The 14,588-nt window shown below is 37.8% G+C and overlaps 1 protein-coding gene across 1 annotated transcript; it reads right to left on the reverse strand.

Moving 5' to 3' along the window:
• Positions 1-190: 190 nt before the first annotated feature.
• Positions 191-12,856, reverse strand: Cpr50Cb (Cuticular protein 50Cb). The gene is made up of 4 exons (XM_064681945.1): positions 12,812-12,856; positions 1,816-1,932; positions 689-775; positions 191-608 (listed from the first exon to the last, which is right to left on the reverse strand). The coding sequence occupies exons 1-4, from the start codon at positions 12,839-12,841 to the stop codon at positions 318-320; spliced, it is 525 nt and encodes a 174-aa protein (XP_064538015.1). The 5' UTR covers positions 12,842-12,856; the 3' UTR covers positions 191-317.
• Between the last annotated feature and the right edge of the window lie 1,732 nt (positions 12,857-14,588).

Below are 14,588 nucleotides of genomic sequence, written 5' to 3' on the forward strand. Positions count from 1 at the left end.
CTACTTTTAATATTGAATTAAAATTTCAATAGTCAATATCCTGGATACAGTTTGAACGTTGCTGCATTGGGTTTACAGTCTTAGAGTCAGAAACCCAATAATCATGAGCATTTAAACCACTTTTACATTGAATTCTTCAGTTAAAATGTTTCCATATCCTTATTATTATATGTAAAATGATATAATAATGTTTATAAAAAATTATCAATAGTTTTTATTTGTATACCATAAAGTTTAGACATTTCTCATGGAATTCACAACAAGATAATGACGACAGACATAACTCAAAACGCGATACGGACCGAGCTCTGCTCTCTCTAGTACTTGTAGCCACCGGCGGCACCGCCGCCGCCACCACCGCGTCCACCAGCAGCTGGTCCCTGCGGGAACTGGGCCTCTCCCTCGTAACTGACGTCCGCATGGTAGCCAGTCTTCCAGTCGGCCGTGTAGCGCACCACCTGAGTGCGTCCGTCGGGCAGCTGGACTCGATACTCGCCGGTCACCACGTCGCCGTCACTGGATGCCTTGTGCGCATAGTCGTTGGCCGTCTCCGGATCCTGGACAGCGTACTCAAAGTCGAATGGCATGCCGGGCACGTGCACATGATCCTGCACGAGCATACATAATTGATGATCAATTGGAGTAAAGGAGTTGGGGTTGGATATTATTGAGTTAAAGATGTACTTACGTCGGCGGGTTGACCGGGAATGCGTGGGGGAGATGGTGGTGGACGTGGACCGGTACCGGGCGTAGGTCTACCAGGCGTGCCGGGTTTCTGCAAGTGTAAACAATGTTAGGTAAACAATGTTAGTTTGTACTAGATTAAAAGGCTTTAAAAAAGGTTTTTCCTAAAACAGCCTAAAGTAATAATTTTCTATTATTAACAAAATTCTTAAAACATTTTCTCTATATCAAATATTGGGTTGTTATATGAAAGATTGCATTATAAAAAGAAGCAAATACAAAAATTAAAAGAAGTTAACAAGCATTGCAAAAGTGTCATGTAAGACTCCTACTAAAAATTTGAAAACATAAAGGTTCTAAATATTACTTTCAAATTGATTCTAAGTTTTAGGGAAGGACGCATTTTTTATAGAATTTGTAGTAATATTAACAGAGCTTTCTGTCTAGTTTGACTGACTCGCCCTTTTGCCCCTTTAATAACTCCTTGTCGCTTATTTGGAAAAGTTTTACGGCCAACTCTCAAAGGTGACTGCTCTTACTTTCGCAACTGCATTTTATTTAATGCACTGCAATCAATTGTTTTGGCTTATAACTGCAACTCGGCCAAAAGCATCTTCGTTATGAAAGCAAAAAAAAATTGAAAAAAAATGTTAACTCATTCCTGTCTTTGGCCAAGTTGTGATTTGATGTCTGTGGTTATGCCCACGCCCCCATGGAAAAGGCTGTCAGTTGACAAATGCAACATCATTTGAGTAGACATTCAAATTGAAGAGCGCTGTCTCCTTCACAACGTCTATCTCCGTCTCTGTCTCTGTCTCTGTCTCTGTGTGCTGCAGCCAAAGGTGACGGCGGCATGACTCTGAACATTTATGGAGTAAAGTGTTGACGGCCTGTGAATGCATTGAGTCTTCGGCCTGACTGATGAATGTGGCGACAGACAGTTGGACAGGCAGACAGCCGGACAGGTTGTTGGAAAAGCGGCTTAACAGCCAGAGGCCAGGTTAAAAGCCGAGTGAGGGGCTCGTGAAAATTATGGCCATAATTAGCCATTGACTTTAATTCAATTTGCGGCTTGGTTGGCTGCATTTTTGCGGCTGTTTGTTGATTGTTGGCCCAGTGCGGCATACTCACGAATGGCTGATTGGGCTCTGGATAGTCATATCCGTTCTTGGTGGGCGGCAAATACGCATTCGAGCCGGGCGCTACCTGGGCGTAAGCGTAGGCGGTGATGGCAGCAAGTGATAAACTCTGCAAAACAAAAAAAGGAAAAACCAAGCAAATTTTAAAATTGTAATAAAAACAAACAAAGACTTGGCATTTATAAGCATTAAAATAAAAGCGCTAAAAAAGGTTATATTAGAAAAAAAAGTGAGCGGTAAACAAAAATAGAAGCCGCGATAAGATCGCAACTGACATTCAGCTGCGGCAGTCGCAGCCGCCGTCTTGCTCTGGGGCAGGTGCACAAAACCAAAGCAAATGCTGTCTGGTTGCGGTTGACTCGTATTTAGAATGCGCGGCCCACTGGAAAGGGCAACAAATGGCGGAGGTTAGAAGCTGACAATTAAGGCGGACTCACAAATTTATGGCTGCAGCTAACTGAAAACGTCAGCTGCTGCTTCATCCTCTGTTTTTTTTTTGGTCCAAACATGGCTAATTGACACATGCAACTCGGTCTGCCACAGCCATCCATCAACTCGGCCAACTTGGCCAGCTCAAATGCTGGCCAGCTGTCAGACTTATAACTAGCTGCTGGCCTCTTGTTAGCTGCCTGTCGTTGTTTTCAATTTGCATTTGTTAACTGCAACTTTGGTTGCGGATTGTGGATTGCGGAAATGTTTTGCCCCCCCCCGGTTGCAACTGCAACGTCTCTATGTAATGCTTGCAGGTATTCTATGTAAAAATAGAAATATGCTTAGCTATTGATCATTGTCACAGCCTGTTCTCTGGCCATGGCCAATGCCAAAGTCAACGGCAAAATGCTTTAAATGATTTGCTGATTTTTAAATTGCGCATACGCCGCGTGCACCGGTGCAAACAGTTTTCAGCTGCGTTTTGCTGAGCTTAAATTGAACTATTAGTTATTTACAATTTGTATTTATTATTTATGTGCATAGCTAACTGATTTATAAATGTTGCACGCTTATTTAATATATATATATATATCTATTTTTTCAATTTAAGTCTAGGCAAGTGAAGAGTTTTGTTTTCAAAGCATTTGTATTTCAATTGCATTTTCTTTTGTTCTTTTAATCGACTAAAACAGTTTATAAATTTAACGTTTGATTTAATTTAATAAATCAACTAAATTCCCTCAATTACTCGAACATGCAGCACAGTGTGTGGTCCCAACCTTCAACGAGGAGCCCAAGTTAAAGGCAATAAGCATGTCAACAGCAATTTTAGCATGTTAAACAAATGCAATTACAGTTAGCCGAAGCCCAAAAAAAAAAACAAAAAAACATTGTCTGCACTTCCCTTTGACTGCAATACGAAGAAAAGAAACAAATAATTTACGTGTAAATTAAATATAAAGGCAAAGTCAAAGCGCGGCCAACAAATTGCCGCAACAGCCGACGACAGCCCAAATCGAATGCTGCATAAAACGATCAACGATAAAGATGTACAAAAGAGAGAGACAGATAAAGATTGAGATCGATAAAGCCTTGCATTTAACTGCATACCAAACAAAAGCAACAACAGCTGAAAATCAAGTTACATCTTCGTGCTTGCTGATGGAGAATTGAATTACAGTGGGGCAAGAGCTGCAGAAATTTGCAAAAAGTACTAAAGTGAGTTTGCAGTTTATGTAAGTATTTGTTTGAGGAAATACTTTGATTATTTATTTTCATTTATTTCGAATTTGCTGTGAATATTTGTTAATAATATGACATTGGTGCGGTTCTATTAGTTGATTGACTAGAATATATGACAAAAGAACTATTTTTTTGAAGAATAAAGTTAAATTAAATATAACTTTATCTCTTTGCTCATCGTGTAAATCATAATAAACATATTTAGATGTGTATACATTTTAGGTTACACAAATTATTAACTTCCAACATTTGTAATAGTTTTGAATATTTCAAAAATTATGAAAACATTTTCCTAATATAAATAATATATATATTGTATATATATAATATAAATTATCTATACGTGCCTACATGTTTTCATGGCTATATACCACAGTGCATCATGAGCCGTTGAGCTGTGGTGTGGTTTAGGTCTTTGCTAAATTCTGTTCACAGCTCTAATTGTACCCAGTTGAAGGTTCGTATTGGATTTGTGGTCTAGGTTTGCCATGGTTTGTGGCTATCTCACACCTTGGCGCTGAGGTTTTTAGAACTTTGGACATTGATCTTGCGAATTGTAAGTATCTTTAAATGACTTCAAGCAAACGTTTAGCATATTTATGCACATCAAATATTTTATGTATTAATCATTTAAAGTAACTGCCAGACATAATGCACGAGCCGGCTCGCATTGAAATATCATTAATCGCGCATAATCTAATAAATATCAATTGTTCGCTTTGTGCGGCTTTGTACGTGCATTACTGTTATTATGTTTTGGCATTATTTATTAAATTTTTTTTCCATTTTTTTTGCCACATGCTGTGTTGGTAATTACATTTATAAGCCTTTTGATTTTTACATTATTTATTGTGTATAATCAACAAGTGTTTCGTTAAACATTTTCATTATTAATCAGCCCAATCAGCGGAAGTAAACTTGGTCAGCAAATTGTGCATTGTTCGCTTCAACATAAGCAAAATAAATAAATAAAAATTAAAATTAAAAAAAAAAAGATTGAATTTATCTTCAATTCCAGCAAACTAGCTCGTGTTGCATGTCGCACACGCCCACATTGTCAGCGGCGCGTCAAGTTGAAGGCCGAGCGGGCAAAAAACAAAAAACAGAAAACACAATGAAAATTGTTGAAATTAATTACAGGTAGGCAGTAGGTGAGACACGTTCGATGGCTCTGCCACTTCATGGTTTTGATTCTATTGCCATTTTCGGGCAATTAACACACAAGGAAAGACACGAGTTTGAACTTGTGGCGAATTTCTGGCTGGCGCTCCAAAATATATGGACTGTTAAATTATAGTGTGAGTAACTGATAATTAAAATAGTAATTTAAAAAAAAGCTAGTTATAAATGTGTATTTCATTGTTTGACCAAAGTTGTTAATCGTTATTGAAAAGCGAATTAATCTTCATTAGAAATTTTAAGAGATATTTTTTGTGTGTGGCTGATTAATTAGTTAAGCTTTTTAATAAGATATTTTTTTGGTTTAAAATATATTTATTTTTATTTGTGATCAATCATGATTTGGTCGAAACATCCTTTTTAATGATTATGCTAAAACATATTTGTTGTTGTCATTATCTAAGTTTGGCTTGCTTGTTGTTTAACATCAAATCGACAGACATTTAACATGCAAAAAACTGAAAAATAAAAAACTACTCAGAATATCATAAAAGAGTTAAGTTCACGCTGAGCTGATCACGAGTATCACAAAAACGGTTTGAATATCTGCACATTTGTCTCGCTCTGGCTCCACACTTGATCACGACCCAGTTTAAAGCGCGACGTCAAGCTAAGAGTATGCTACTTAAACTAGAGAACTATTAAAAATAAATAATAAAAGTGCATAAAAATATATGACAATTGCATATTGGCAGCGACTTGCGGCTAAATGGCAAACTTGGCTGGCAAATTGATTTATGTGCGGCTAACATTTAATATATATATCTATAGATATACAAATACACATAACGAATATGTGTGAAAAGAACTGCGATTGGCCGAGATGGCCAGATTTATGTTGGCAATAAAATTGTTGGCAATAAAATGTCTTCATAAAAATGAGTTTAGCCAAGTTGCAGGGATGCACAGCAAGCATTTAAAATAATTGATTTAATTGGCCATTCGATTGTATCTCATGACATTTGCCAGATATTTCCCATTCAGCTTGTTGGACTAACTAAAGCTTTTACTTGTACTGCCTGTTTATTAACTGTTATTAAGTCATCAGCAGCCCGAGTTGCGGCACTTGCCTTAATTTTGAGCGGCACCCTAGACAACATTCTGCAACGCCCACGTACACAGATTTAAACATGGCGATGATGATGATGATGGCGATGACGATGACGAAGAGGATGACGATGGCGTGCCTAACGAGCTCTTGGCCCGGCTCTTGGGTCTGGCTCTTTTTTCTATAAATATGCGGCTGCATACATACATATGTGTGTAAATTTATGGAATTCGCAACGTTCCCAGCAATTAAGCAAGTTACCAAAGTTTGTTTTTGGTGCAACCAGCAGCAGCGAGTGAAGAAAAAACAAACTCCTCTACATTGATGTCAGATAGCGCATTAGCATTAGTACAACAGCTGCCACATACACTTGCAACTAACAGCTTGCAACTTGCAACATGCACGACACTCGCCTGCTCGCTCAGTAGAACAACAAACATTTGGCTGACCTTTTCATCGTTTGTTGCATGTTGCAGCGTTTTTTTGGTGTTTTTTCATTTTTTTTGCCCCCACTTTGGGGCATTGAAATGCAAATTTGGCCAAATAAAAGTTAATGGGCCATGTGAATGGCAACAAAAAACCAAGAAAAAAAACCGCAACAGCCTCCTTCTTCTCCTTCTGCTCGTGAGTATGTGCAATGGGAAATGACTTTTATTGCCTTGTTTCTTTTTTTCGGCTGTTTTTTTATTTTATGTTGTTTTTTTTGCGAAGTTTGTTGTTTAAGTCTTTTGTTTTGGCCTCAGCTGCGATTTCAATCAACAAATTTATTTTTTTTCACTTTGCGCAATTTGCTCGCGTGCTGACTCCAGTTGCAGTTGATTGGCGAAAAAAAGTAGCGAAAACAAAAAAATGCTGCAGTCGGCAGGAGGCACGAGATAAATTCCATGCCAAGGACAATGCCAAAGATCAAAGGCTGTGGCTTTGGCGCGCGTCTGCCGCACGAATCTGGCCAGGCTCCCTTTGGATCACAGCAGAGTTCACTGCGACTTTATGCTCGAATATGTGTGTTTGCTTCTGGGAGCGGGCATCTTATATGTGGCAAGCGTGGAATCGCAGCAATTGGCGGCTTGCTTTGAAGTCAAAGTTTTGGCCGAGGTGAAGAAGATTTATGACAATCTTTTGGCATTCTCTTCTTTATTTCTAAAGATCAGCCGAATGCTGGATAAGTATTTGTGAATTATCACAAATTATATTGAATTTTTATAATTAAATTATTTAGAGCTAGAATACAATTCTAATTTTGGTTTTAAATGTTAATTCTTTACCATTTTTTAAAATATGTATTTATCTGTTTTTTTTTCCCATAATTTTGCTAACTATCTAATAACATTTTATCTGTCATATAGTATCGAGTTGATAAATTTGAGAAATTAAATTATTTTTAAATTTTATTATTATTATTATATTTCATTTGTACTTACTAAGAATTCTTTTTATTTTTCTTTGAGTGATATACGCTTTCGGTTGCCCATACACCGCATTAACCCTATTTAACCCGAGTTTACTGGCCATAAGCCACAGACCATAAACGCGACATAAAACCTCTCATAAAACAAGCGCCGCCAGCGGCCGCATATAGATATTAACCTTTTTGCAAATAAGCAAAAAATTTTAAAATATCTGAATAAGCTGCCGCTGCGGCATTCAAATTACCAGCAACAAAAATGTACGAAAAAAAACTATCTGTCAAATTATATATTACAGTCATCGGGTGTTGCAAATATCTCAAGTAGTTGCCGAAGGCAATTTGAAAATTATTAGGCTGAAAAAAAAACGTGTTTAAAAATTAATAAAAACGTTGTGGGCGGCGTGGAAGCTGAAAAAAAAATGCTGAAACAGCTAAAACAGTGGCAAAAAAAAGGTAAGTGAAAGTGGGGAAAATTATAAATTCAAGTGATGCAATTGTTGCAAAATTTGGAAATGGGCTGGAAATAATTTAAATTGCTCAAAAATTAAAGCTAAAATGCTACAGATAAGTATCAGCTGACCCATATACAAAGACTTTATATAAGATTTTAAATTGTGCTGGTGGACCACAAACCCATTGAACTAATTTCTGGCCAGCTGTCACGGGCCGGGCTCTGCAATGCGAGCAATTGAAATACAAAGCAACACTTACGCCCAAACTATGCAATTAAAAATTCCTTTCTGTTGGGCGCCCTCAGCCCTCATTGCGCATACGCCACGTTGAACGTTTGGCTAATTGCCAAACGGCGGCTGCTGTTGCCGTTCTGCATGCTGCTTATTGCTGCTGACTGCTTACTGCTCACTGCTGACTGCTTACTGCTGACTGCTTACTGCTTGGGTGCAGTGCTTGCTTTTGTAATCGGCTAAAATTTCGATTTAATTAGATTACCACACATACCTAGACTCAGATGGTTTCGACAAAGCCCAAGCCTGCAGCTTCGAATGCTGCATTCAAGCACCATTAAATTTTTTCCATTTTTGTGTACAACATTCGGCAAAGACAATAAAACCGCACCGAACAATTGCAGCCGTCGCATCGTCCCGTCGACATCTCTGGAAAATTGCCTTGACTAAAATATTTTTGTGCATATTTTTTGCTAGTTTGCTAGCAAACCGCAGCAATTGCATATTTCTATGTTGGCATTGTTATTATTATTATTATTCTTTTTATTGTTGCCACACATGCAATGAGGATGCGACCGACCTGTAGCTCAATTACCCCAATCTCGACGGCAGCCAGCTAATGAAATCTCGCAAATCATTTCAATTAAAATCGAATTTGTAATGCAACAAGAATCCAATGTAATGCCAAAAACCCTTTAGTATCGAATAATGTATACACTTTAATTTTATTTATTTGTGGTTTGCTTTAAAGTTAGTTTCTGTGAGAATTGTTGCAGATTGAATCTGAAATTATTATTATGAAATTATCGTGCTACATTTTAATAATAGTCCCTTGTTTATCTATAAAACTGTTTTAGATCGAAATAATCAGAGCTATTCTTTTAAATGAACAATTGCTAAGTTTTTTCATATCGGACATATAGTTTTTTTTTTAATTTTTATTCAACAGGGTATTTGGAAAGTTACGATAATATGTTGAAACACAGAATGCACTCATATTTTGAGCAGGTTAATATTTTGCAAAGCTAATAAACTTTACTGAATATATATACGATCAAATAATGGCGAAACAATATTTATTGTTGACCAATGGAGTATGCAATTATAATAAACAATAATTAATATTCAAGATTCTTAATTAAAAGGCAATAATAAAATGCAATTAAAAAAGTGAAAAGTAAAATGTAAATAACTCGTAATTGAAATCATGAAAATTAAAAGACAAATAATGATCTTATAAAATAGTGAAAAGATTGAAAAGAGTAAAAGATAAATAATTATATTATCAAAAAGTGAAAAATAAAAGATAAATAGTATAATATTGAAATAATAAGTAATGAGTAATGTAAAAGATAAATAATTGCATTCAGATGGGATGCTTTACAGATGCTTTGTAAATGCACAATGTTTGGCTGCCTGCCTAGTTAGGGTATTCAAATGCCTGAGATGCATTGGGCACACAATTGGGCAATTGTTCACACTTCAATCGGCATCGGCCTGTGGGGCAGACTGACTGTAGCTGCGGCTGTGACTAAAGGCTGCGTGGCTGCATGGCCATAATCAGTCGTCTAATCAAAGCCAGCATTGACCTATGAGGCTATAGCGTTGCGCCTGGCTGCTTGCATTGGAAAATTACACAGATTTCGGGCATGGGGCACATGTGCAGCAGCTGCTGCTGCTTATTGGGAATCATGCAGCCATGCAGCCAAGCAGCCTTCATGGCTCCATCAACGAAATCATCAGCCAAATATCAAACGATGCATATTTTATGTCTGTCATTTGAAATTCAAAAGCGTGCCGAGCAACGGATGCGTTTGACTGTCATCTTTTTCGGGGTTTTGACGGTATTTTTTGCCGCGTGCGAAAATGAGCAGCTGAAACTGGGAATTTTAATATATGCGCCCAGTAGCCGCTCTCTAGCCGTGCCCTGGGTTACGGCAACATTGTTTTTGGCCAGAGACTACCGATATGAACATGTTCAACACGTTTGGCAGGCAGCTCCGGGCTTGCGCCTGGGTCTGGGTCTAGGTCTGTCTAGCGCTTGTCTAGCTGCGGCAACTTTGCCTTTTATTGCATGATCTGTTTTTGCATACTCCCCAAAGGCTTCGTCCTGACCTGCAGTGTCCCATGGGCAGGCATAGTCTACTTTTGGGCGTGTCTAGCATGCTTCAAAAAACCAAAAAACAGAACGAAAAAATGAAGGCATAAAAACGCTAACGAAAAGTCAAAAAGTTACAAGCGGCAAATTACACGCGTCTGGCAAGTGACTACCCAGCGCCTCCCTCTCGCCCGCCCCGCCATTCGCCCAGTTTGGTATCCATTGAGACCCAGGCAGCCGGCATGAACCGCTGTCTGTGTTACCTTTGCCAGTTATCTGCTTGGCAGCCCAGGCATTAAAAAACACAACCAGACACAGGCAGGCGGAGTCGTCTGCATAGCATCCAAGTGTCGCACCAACAATTTAGCACGCCTTTTTTTTTATTTTTGTTACTCTGCTTCCTTGCCAGCCACAAGGCAGCTCCATGTTGCAGTTAAGTCTGCTTTATTTGTTGCCTGCTTTGCGGCGCCTCTCACACCGCCCTTGAGGAGGAGCTGGCGGCGACTTTAATGGGAGTAAGTGAAAGTTTGTGTGTTGGAATACACATGAACCCATTCATACAATTATTAAATGTAACTAACTTGAGCACATTTAATTTTCTTTGTAAACCTGATGCTATCTAGTTTTGGATCTAATATAAAATGACAATTCAGATTTTTATAAATCTATATCTATACTATACTATAGATAGATAGATATTTGGATAGTTGATTTTATTTTAAATTCAGCAAATTTTCTATCATATAAACTGATAATTCATTCTTTTAAAAATGTTATTAAATATTTCTTTTAATAATTGGATTTATTTAAACTTGTGGAAATTTAATATTCTTCGTTAGTTTAAAAACCCTAACTAGTTTAGGATCTTAATTGATATGAAAATGCATTCTTTATAAATATTATTTTATATTTATTGTAATTATTGGTTTTAATTAAGCTTAATTTAAAAAGCTGCAGGTAATTAGTTTTGAGTTTAATATGAAATGACATTTCATATTTTTATGGATATTGATATATAAATCTTTTAATTATTGTATTGTTTTTAAATGTGAAGAAATATAATTTTCTTTGTTAATTTTAAAACATGAAGTTAACTAGTTTTGGATTTTAAAATGAGTTGTTTTATAAATATTTCTAAAAATATTTTTTAATAATTAATGTTGTTTTAAATTAAACCTTGGTCTAATACAGTCAGCTACTTATAAACACTTTATATTCAATATAGATACTATATAGATACTATAGAGACAAGTTAAGATGTAAAACATTTATATGAAAACTTTTTGTTGATTGATTGTTGTGTGTTGTGTGTTGTGATTATTCACATTCTGATACTAACAGCTGCTAGTTATTAATGATACAAAAGTTAATATCCGTTTGTGTAATCAATTTATATTTAATGCACATTTTGATAAAAGCAAAAAATATAAATCGAATATTATGCTCTTCATTAATATTTGGCTTTTTTATTTTACTGTATGTTTGCTATTATTATCATAGTTGGAGAGCATAAGAGTTCTCTAACATCTTCCCATTCTTTTCGCTTTCCCACTTTACAATTACCATTCGGCCTGAGCATATATCAATTCCTATATTACTATACATCTGCCATGTGAGGACACTTATTCGAACTTTGAGGCACGGCTGTGAATTTCTTTGTAAGCCATTTGTTTGGCGAAACCCTTGTACGGAAGCCAAATGTTTAGCTGGCAGTTGTTGAAAATAATCAAATATTATTGCTGCTGATTTGGGCGTACTCGTATTTTAGGTAAAACCAACAGCTGTTGCCAGATGAGACAAAATCCGCTCCATATCCCCCTAAAGTATGCTCAAGTATTGCATGTGTGTGTGTGTGTGTGTGTGTGTGTGTGTGTGGGTGTGAGTCCTTCTTATGCCTTTCTGACATATATTACGCACAGCACTTAAGTGTCTTTGATTATTTGCAATTTGTTCGATTTGGGACTTTCGCTTTGCCCACTTCAGGCTGCCTGACAGTCAGTTCAGTCGATATGGAAGTTATGTAATCGTTTTTGTTACCATTGACGCCAAGTGTTGCCAACTTGTGTGTGTGTGTGTGTGCGTGCGTACTCGCGTGTGTGTGTGTTTGCCAGGCACTCGACTAGTTTCGGTAGTTGGGCAAACAACAGCTTGGCTTTGCTCTACGGTTATTTCTGTTTGCTTTTCTGGCTACAGATTTAAATTATGAGCAGCTAACAAAGTTTGAGCATGCAATCAAAAGCAAATCCACCTCACAAATGTATCAGTGGAAAACCGCATGATAAAAACTCAGGCTAAGCTCAGCCAATGCCCCGAAAGAAAAATGACAGCGGACAGCAGACTACGGAGAACGCTTCCATCAGCCCCCATCCACCCTCCCAAAATTGCTATGGCCAGGACGTGTGCTAGGACAACACATCCTTATAAACAAATTTGACATATAACAAGCTTAACTTGTTGTCCTTTGTGCGGGCTTTTGTCTCAGTGTTCGTTCAGTGCGTCGAGGTTCAAAAAGCTCAAATGATTTGTATGCTGCTGATTTATGTAGGCTTAGGATTTGTGTACTAAAATCACAGCCAAGATTGGAAAACTGAACAAACTACAAATAAAGTGGTTACAGGCAATAGGAAATAAGAAATTGTCATCCCCATTCAATTTCTTCAAGTATTAGTTTGAATAGTCGTAATATAACTGTTTTCACTTGTGCTTAAATAAATAAATTCTATTATTTACTCTCTCAATTTTGTTAAAGAATATTTTTTAAGTTTTAACTTATATTTCCTTTTTATTTTAATTTTGTGGAAAACAAAGGAAATATTATCTTGTTCATAAAAATGAATGAATTCTTCGGTTGATTTTATAAATAGTCAATATCACAATTAAGACAGACAGGATACTTACAAGCAACACAAACGATTTGAAGGACATCATTTTGATATATTTGTATTAAAATGGCGTTGATTTAGCTCCACTGAGAATTGATTTTATTTTTAATCCGCGCTAGATTGACAGTAAATAAAATTTGAATAATTAAAAAAATTAAAATATATTTTGAAATATTCGAACTTCTAACTAAGATTCACTTTCAGTTACAAAAATGCTTAGAACGCATTGAATATACGTTTCATTCCGTTATTGAGTTTCAGTAGCTTTTAGCACACTTTAAAGCACACACACACACGCACAGACTTAAAAACGTCCTTTTACAACACTTGCAATTGAAATTGAAATTGAAATTGAACGCCTCTCACTTTCAACTGGGCCAACAGTTACAACTATTGTTATGTAATTGTTGTTGCTGCTTTTTTCTATGCCTGGCAGCACAAGTACCGCACAAAGTACACGAACGTTTTGAATTAGGGTAGACAATGGAGATGCGCTTGCTTTTTATAATCAACGCGCAGTCGCAGCCGCCAGCAGCGGTGCTGGCTGCGACAGCGACCGCGACTGCGGCAGCAGCAGCGACATCGCGTTGCCAACTGCACCCAAAAAAAATAGTAACGAAAAATGTTGTACCAATGCCCAGATACAACAATTGAGGCAGGTTCATAGCGCTGAACTTCTAGATCATCTTCATAGAGCCAACAACAATAGTAGCTACAATCTCAACTTGCTCTCGCTCTCTCTCTCTTTCGCTCTCTCTCTCTCTCTGTCAGAATGACTCGACAGCAGCGAGTGGGGAGCATGTTGCTCTTCGCTGCTCAGCGCTGAGAGCGTTTGTTGAGTGTTGAAGTGAAAAATGTTGCAGATCATCGACAGCAACAGCAGCAACAGCAACGGCAACGACAACAGCAGCTGGTACAATTGTTGCTGCTGCTGCTGATGATGATTGTTGATGATAAATGAATTGGCGATGATCATTAGAGCCAGTTGTAGCTTGGCGGATGTATAACAAGTTGCTTGAATTTTGTATTTTATTAAATGTTGCTGCCAGACTGACGGAGGAATTAGAGATTGCCTCAGGCAGCGACTTGTAAAAACGCCCGCAATGACTTCATTAAATGCACAAAATTTGATATTTAACTTTTATGACTGGTTTTTTAGTTCTCGGGCCCTCGGGCGCATCAGCAGCCTGAGCCTGGGACTAAACCTGAGCCGAAGCTGTTGCGGCTTGGAGTCGCCCCCAACTCGAAAATGTCACTGCGAATGCCAGATGAGCATGAGTAGGGCTGCTGCTGGGCGGTCTGCCCTTTGAGAAAGCCGAGATCCCAAGAACCCGGAGAACACCAACAAGTTGGCAACACCGAAACGTGACAGAACCGAACCGGCGAGTGAAAATTGCACAAGCTGTGAACGTGTTCACGCTGCTATCTATAGAGTATACTATTTGCAACGTGGTACGCCCTGCACGAGGCATGCTCCTCATGTTTGATGTCAAAATTCAATCTATGACGTGAGGCTCATGCTAAAAATCATAACTTATCTATTTGCCGCGGCTACACGATTTTGTCATGTGGCCCGGCCTGCTGATGTTGCACAAAGCTGGCGACGTGTGCCGCAAAGGGCTTCAATCCGATGCAACTTCTGCTCGGCTTCCTCTTTCTTCCGCCATCGGTTCAGGCCATAAACCCAAACTTTTTCAAATACCAATTAACCTTGGGAGCGTGGGCAAAAACAAAAATAGAAAAAATAATGAAACGATTTTGATGTACCAGAGACAAGCAAATATTAAATAACA

Source organism: Drosophila montana, unplaced genomic scaffold (genome assembly GCF_035044405.1).
Source record: "Drosophila montana isolate Dmon_TW-CO22-7 unplaced genomic scaffold, ASM3504440v1 contig_2438_1, whole genome shotgun sequence".
Classification (NCBI taxonomy): domain Eukaryota; kingdom Metazoa; phylum Arthropoda; class Insecta; order Diptera; family Drosophilidae; genus Drosophila; species Drosophila montana.

Bases quoted from the DNA above. Each gene is read 5' to 3' on its own strand.
- Cpr50Cb (XM_064681945.1), bottom strand. From the start codon at position 12,841: ATGATGTCCTTCAAATCGTTTGTGTTGCTT. The intron at 776-1,815 runs GTGAGTATGCCG...TTACACTTGCAG, and splicing joins CAGAGCCCAATCAGCCATTC to AAACCCGGCACGCCTGGTAG. The intron at 609-688 runs GTAAGTACATCT...ATGCTCGTGCAG, and splicing joins TTCCCGGTCAACCCGCCGAC to GATCATGTGCACGTGCCCGG.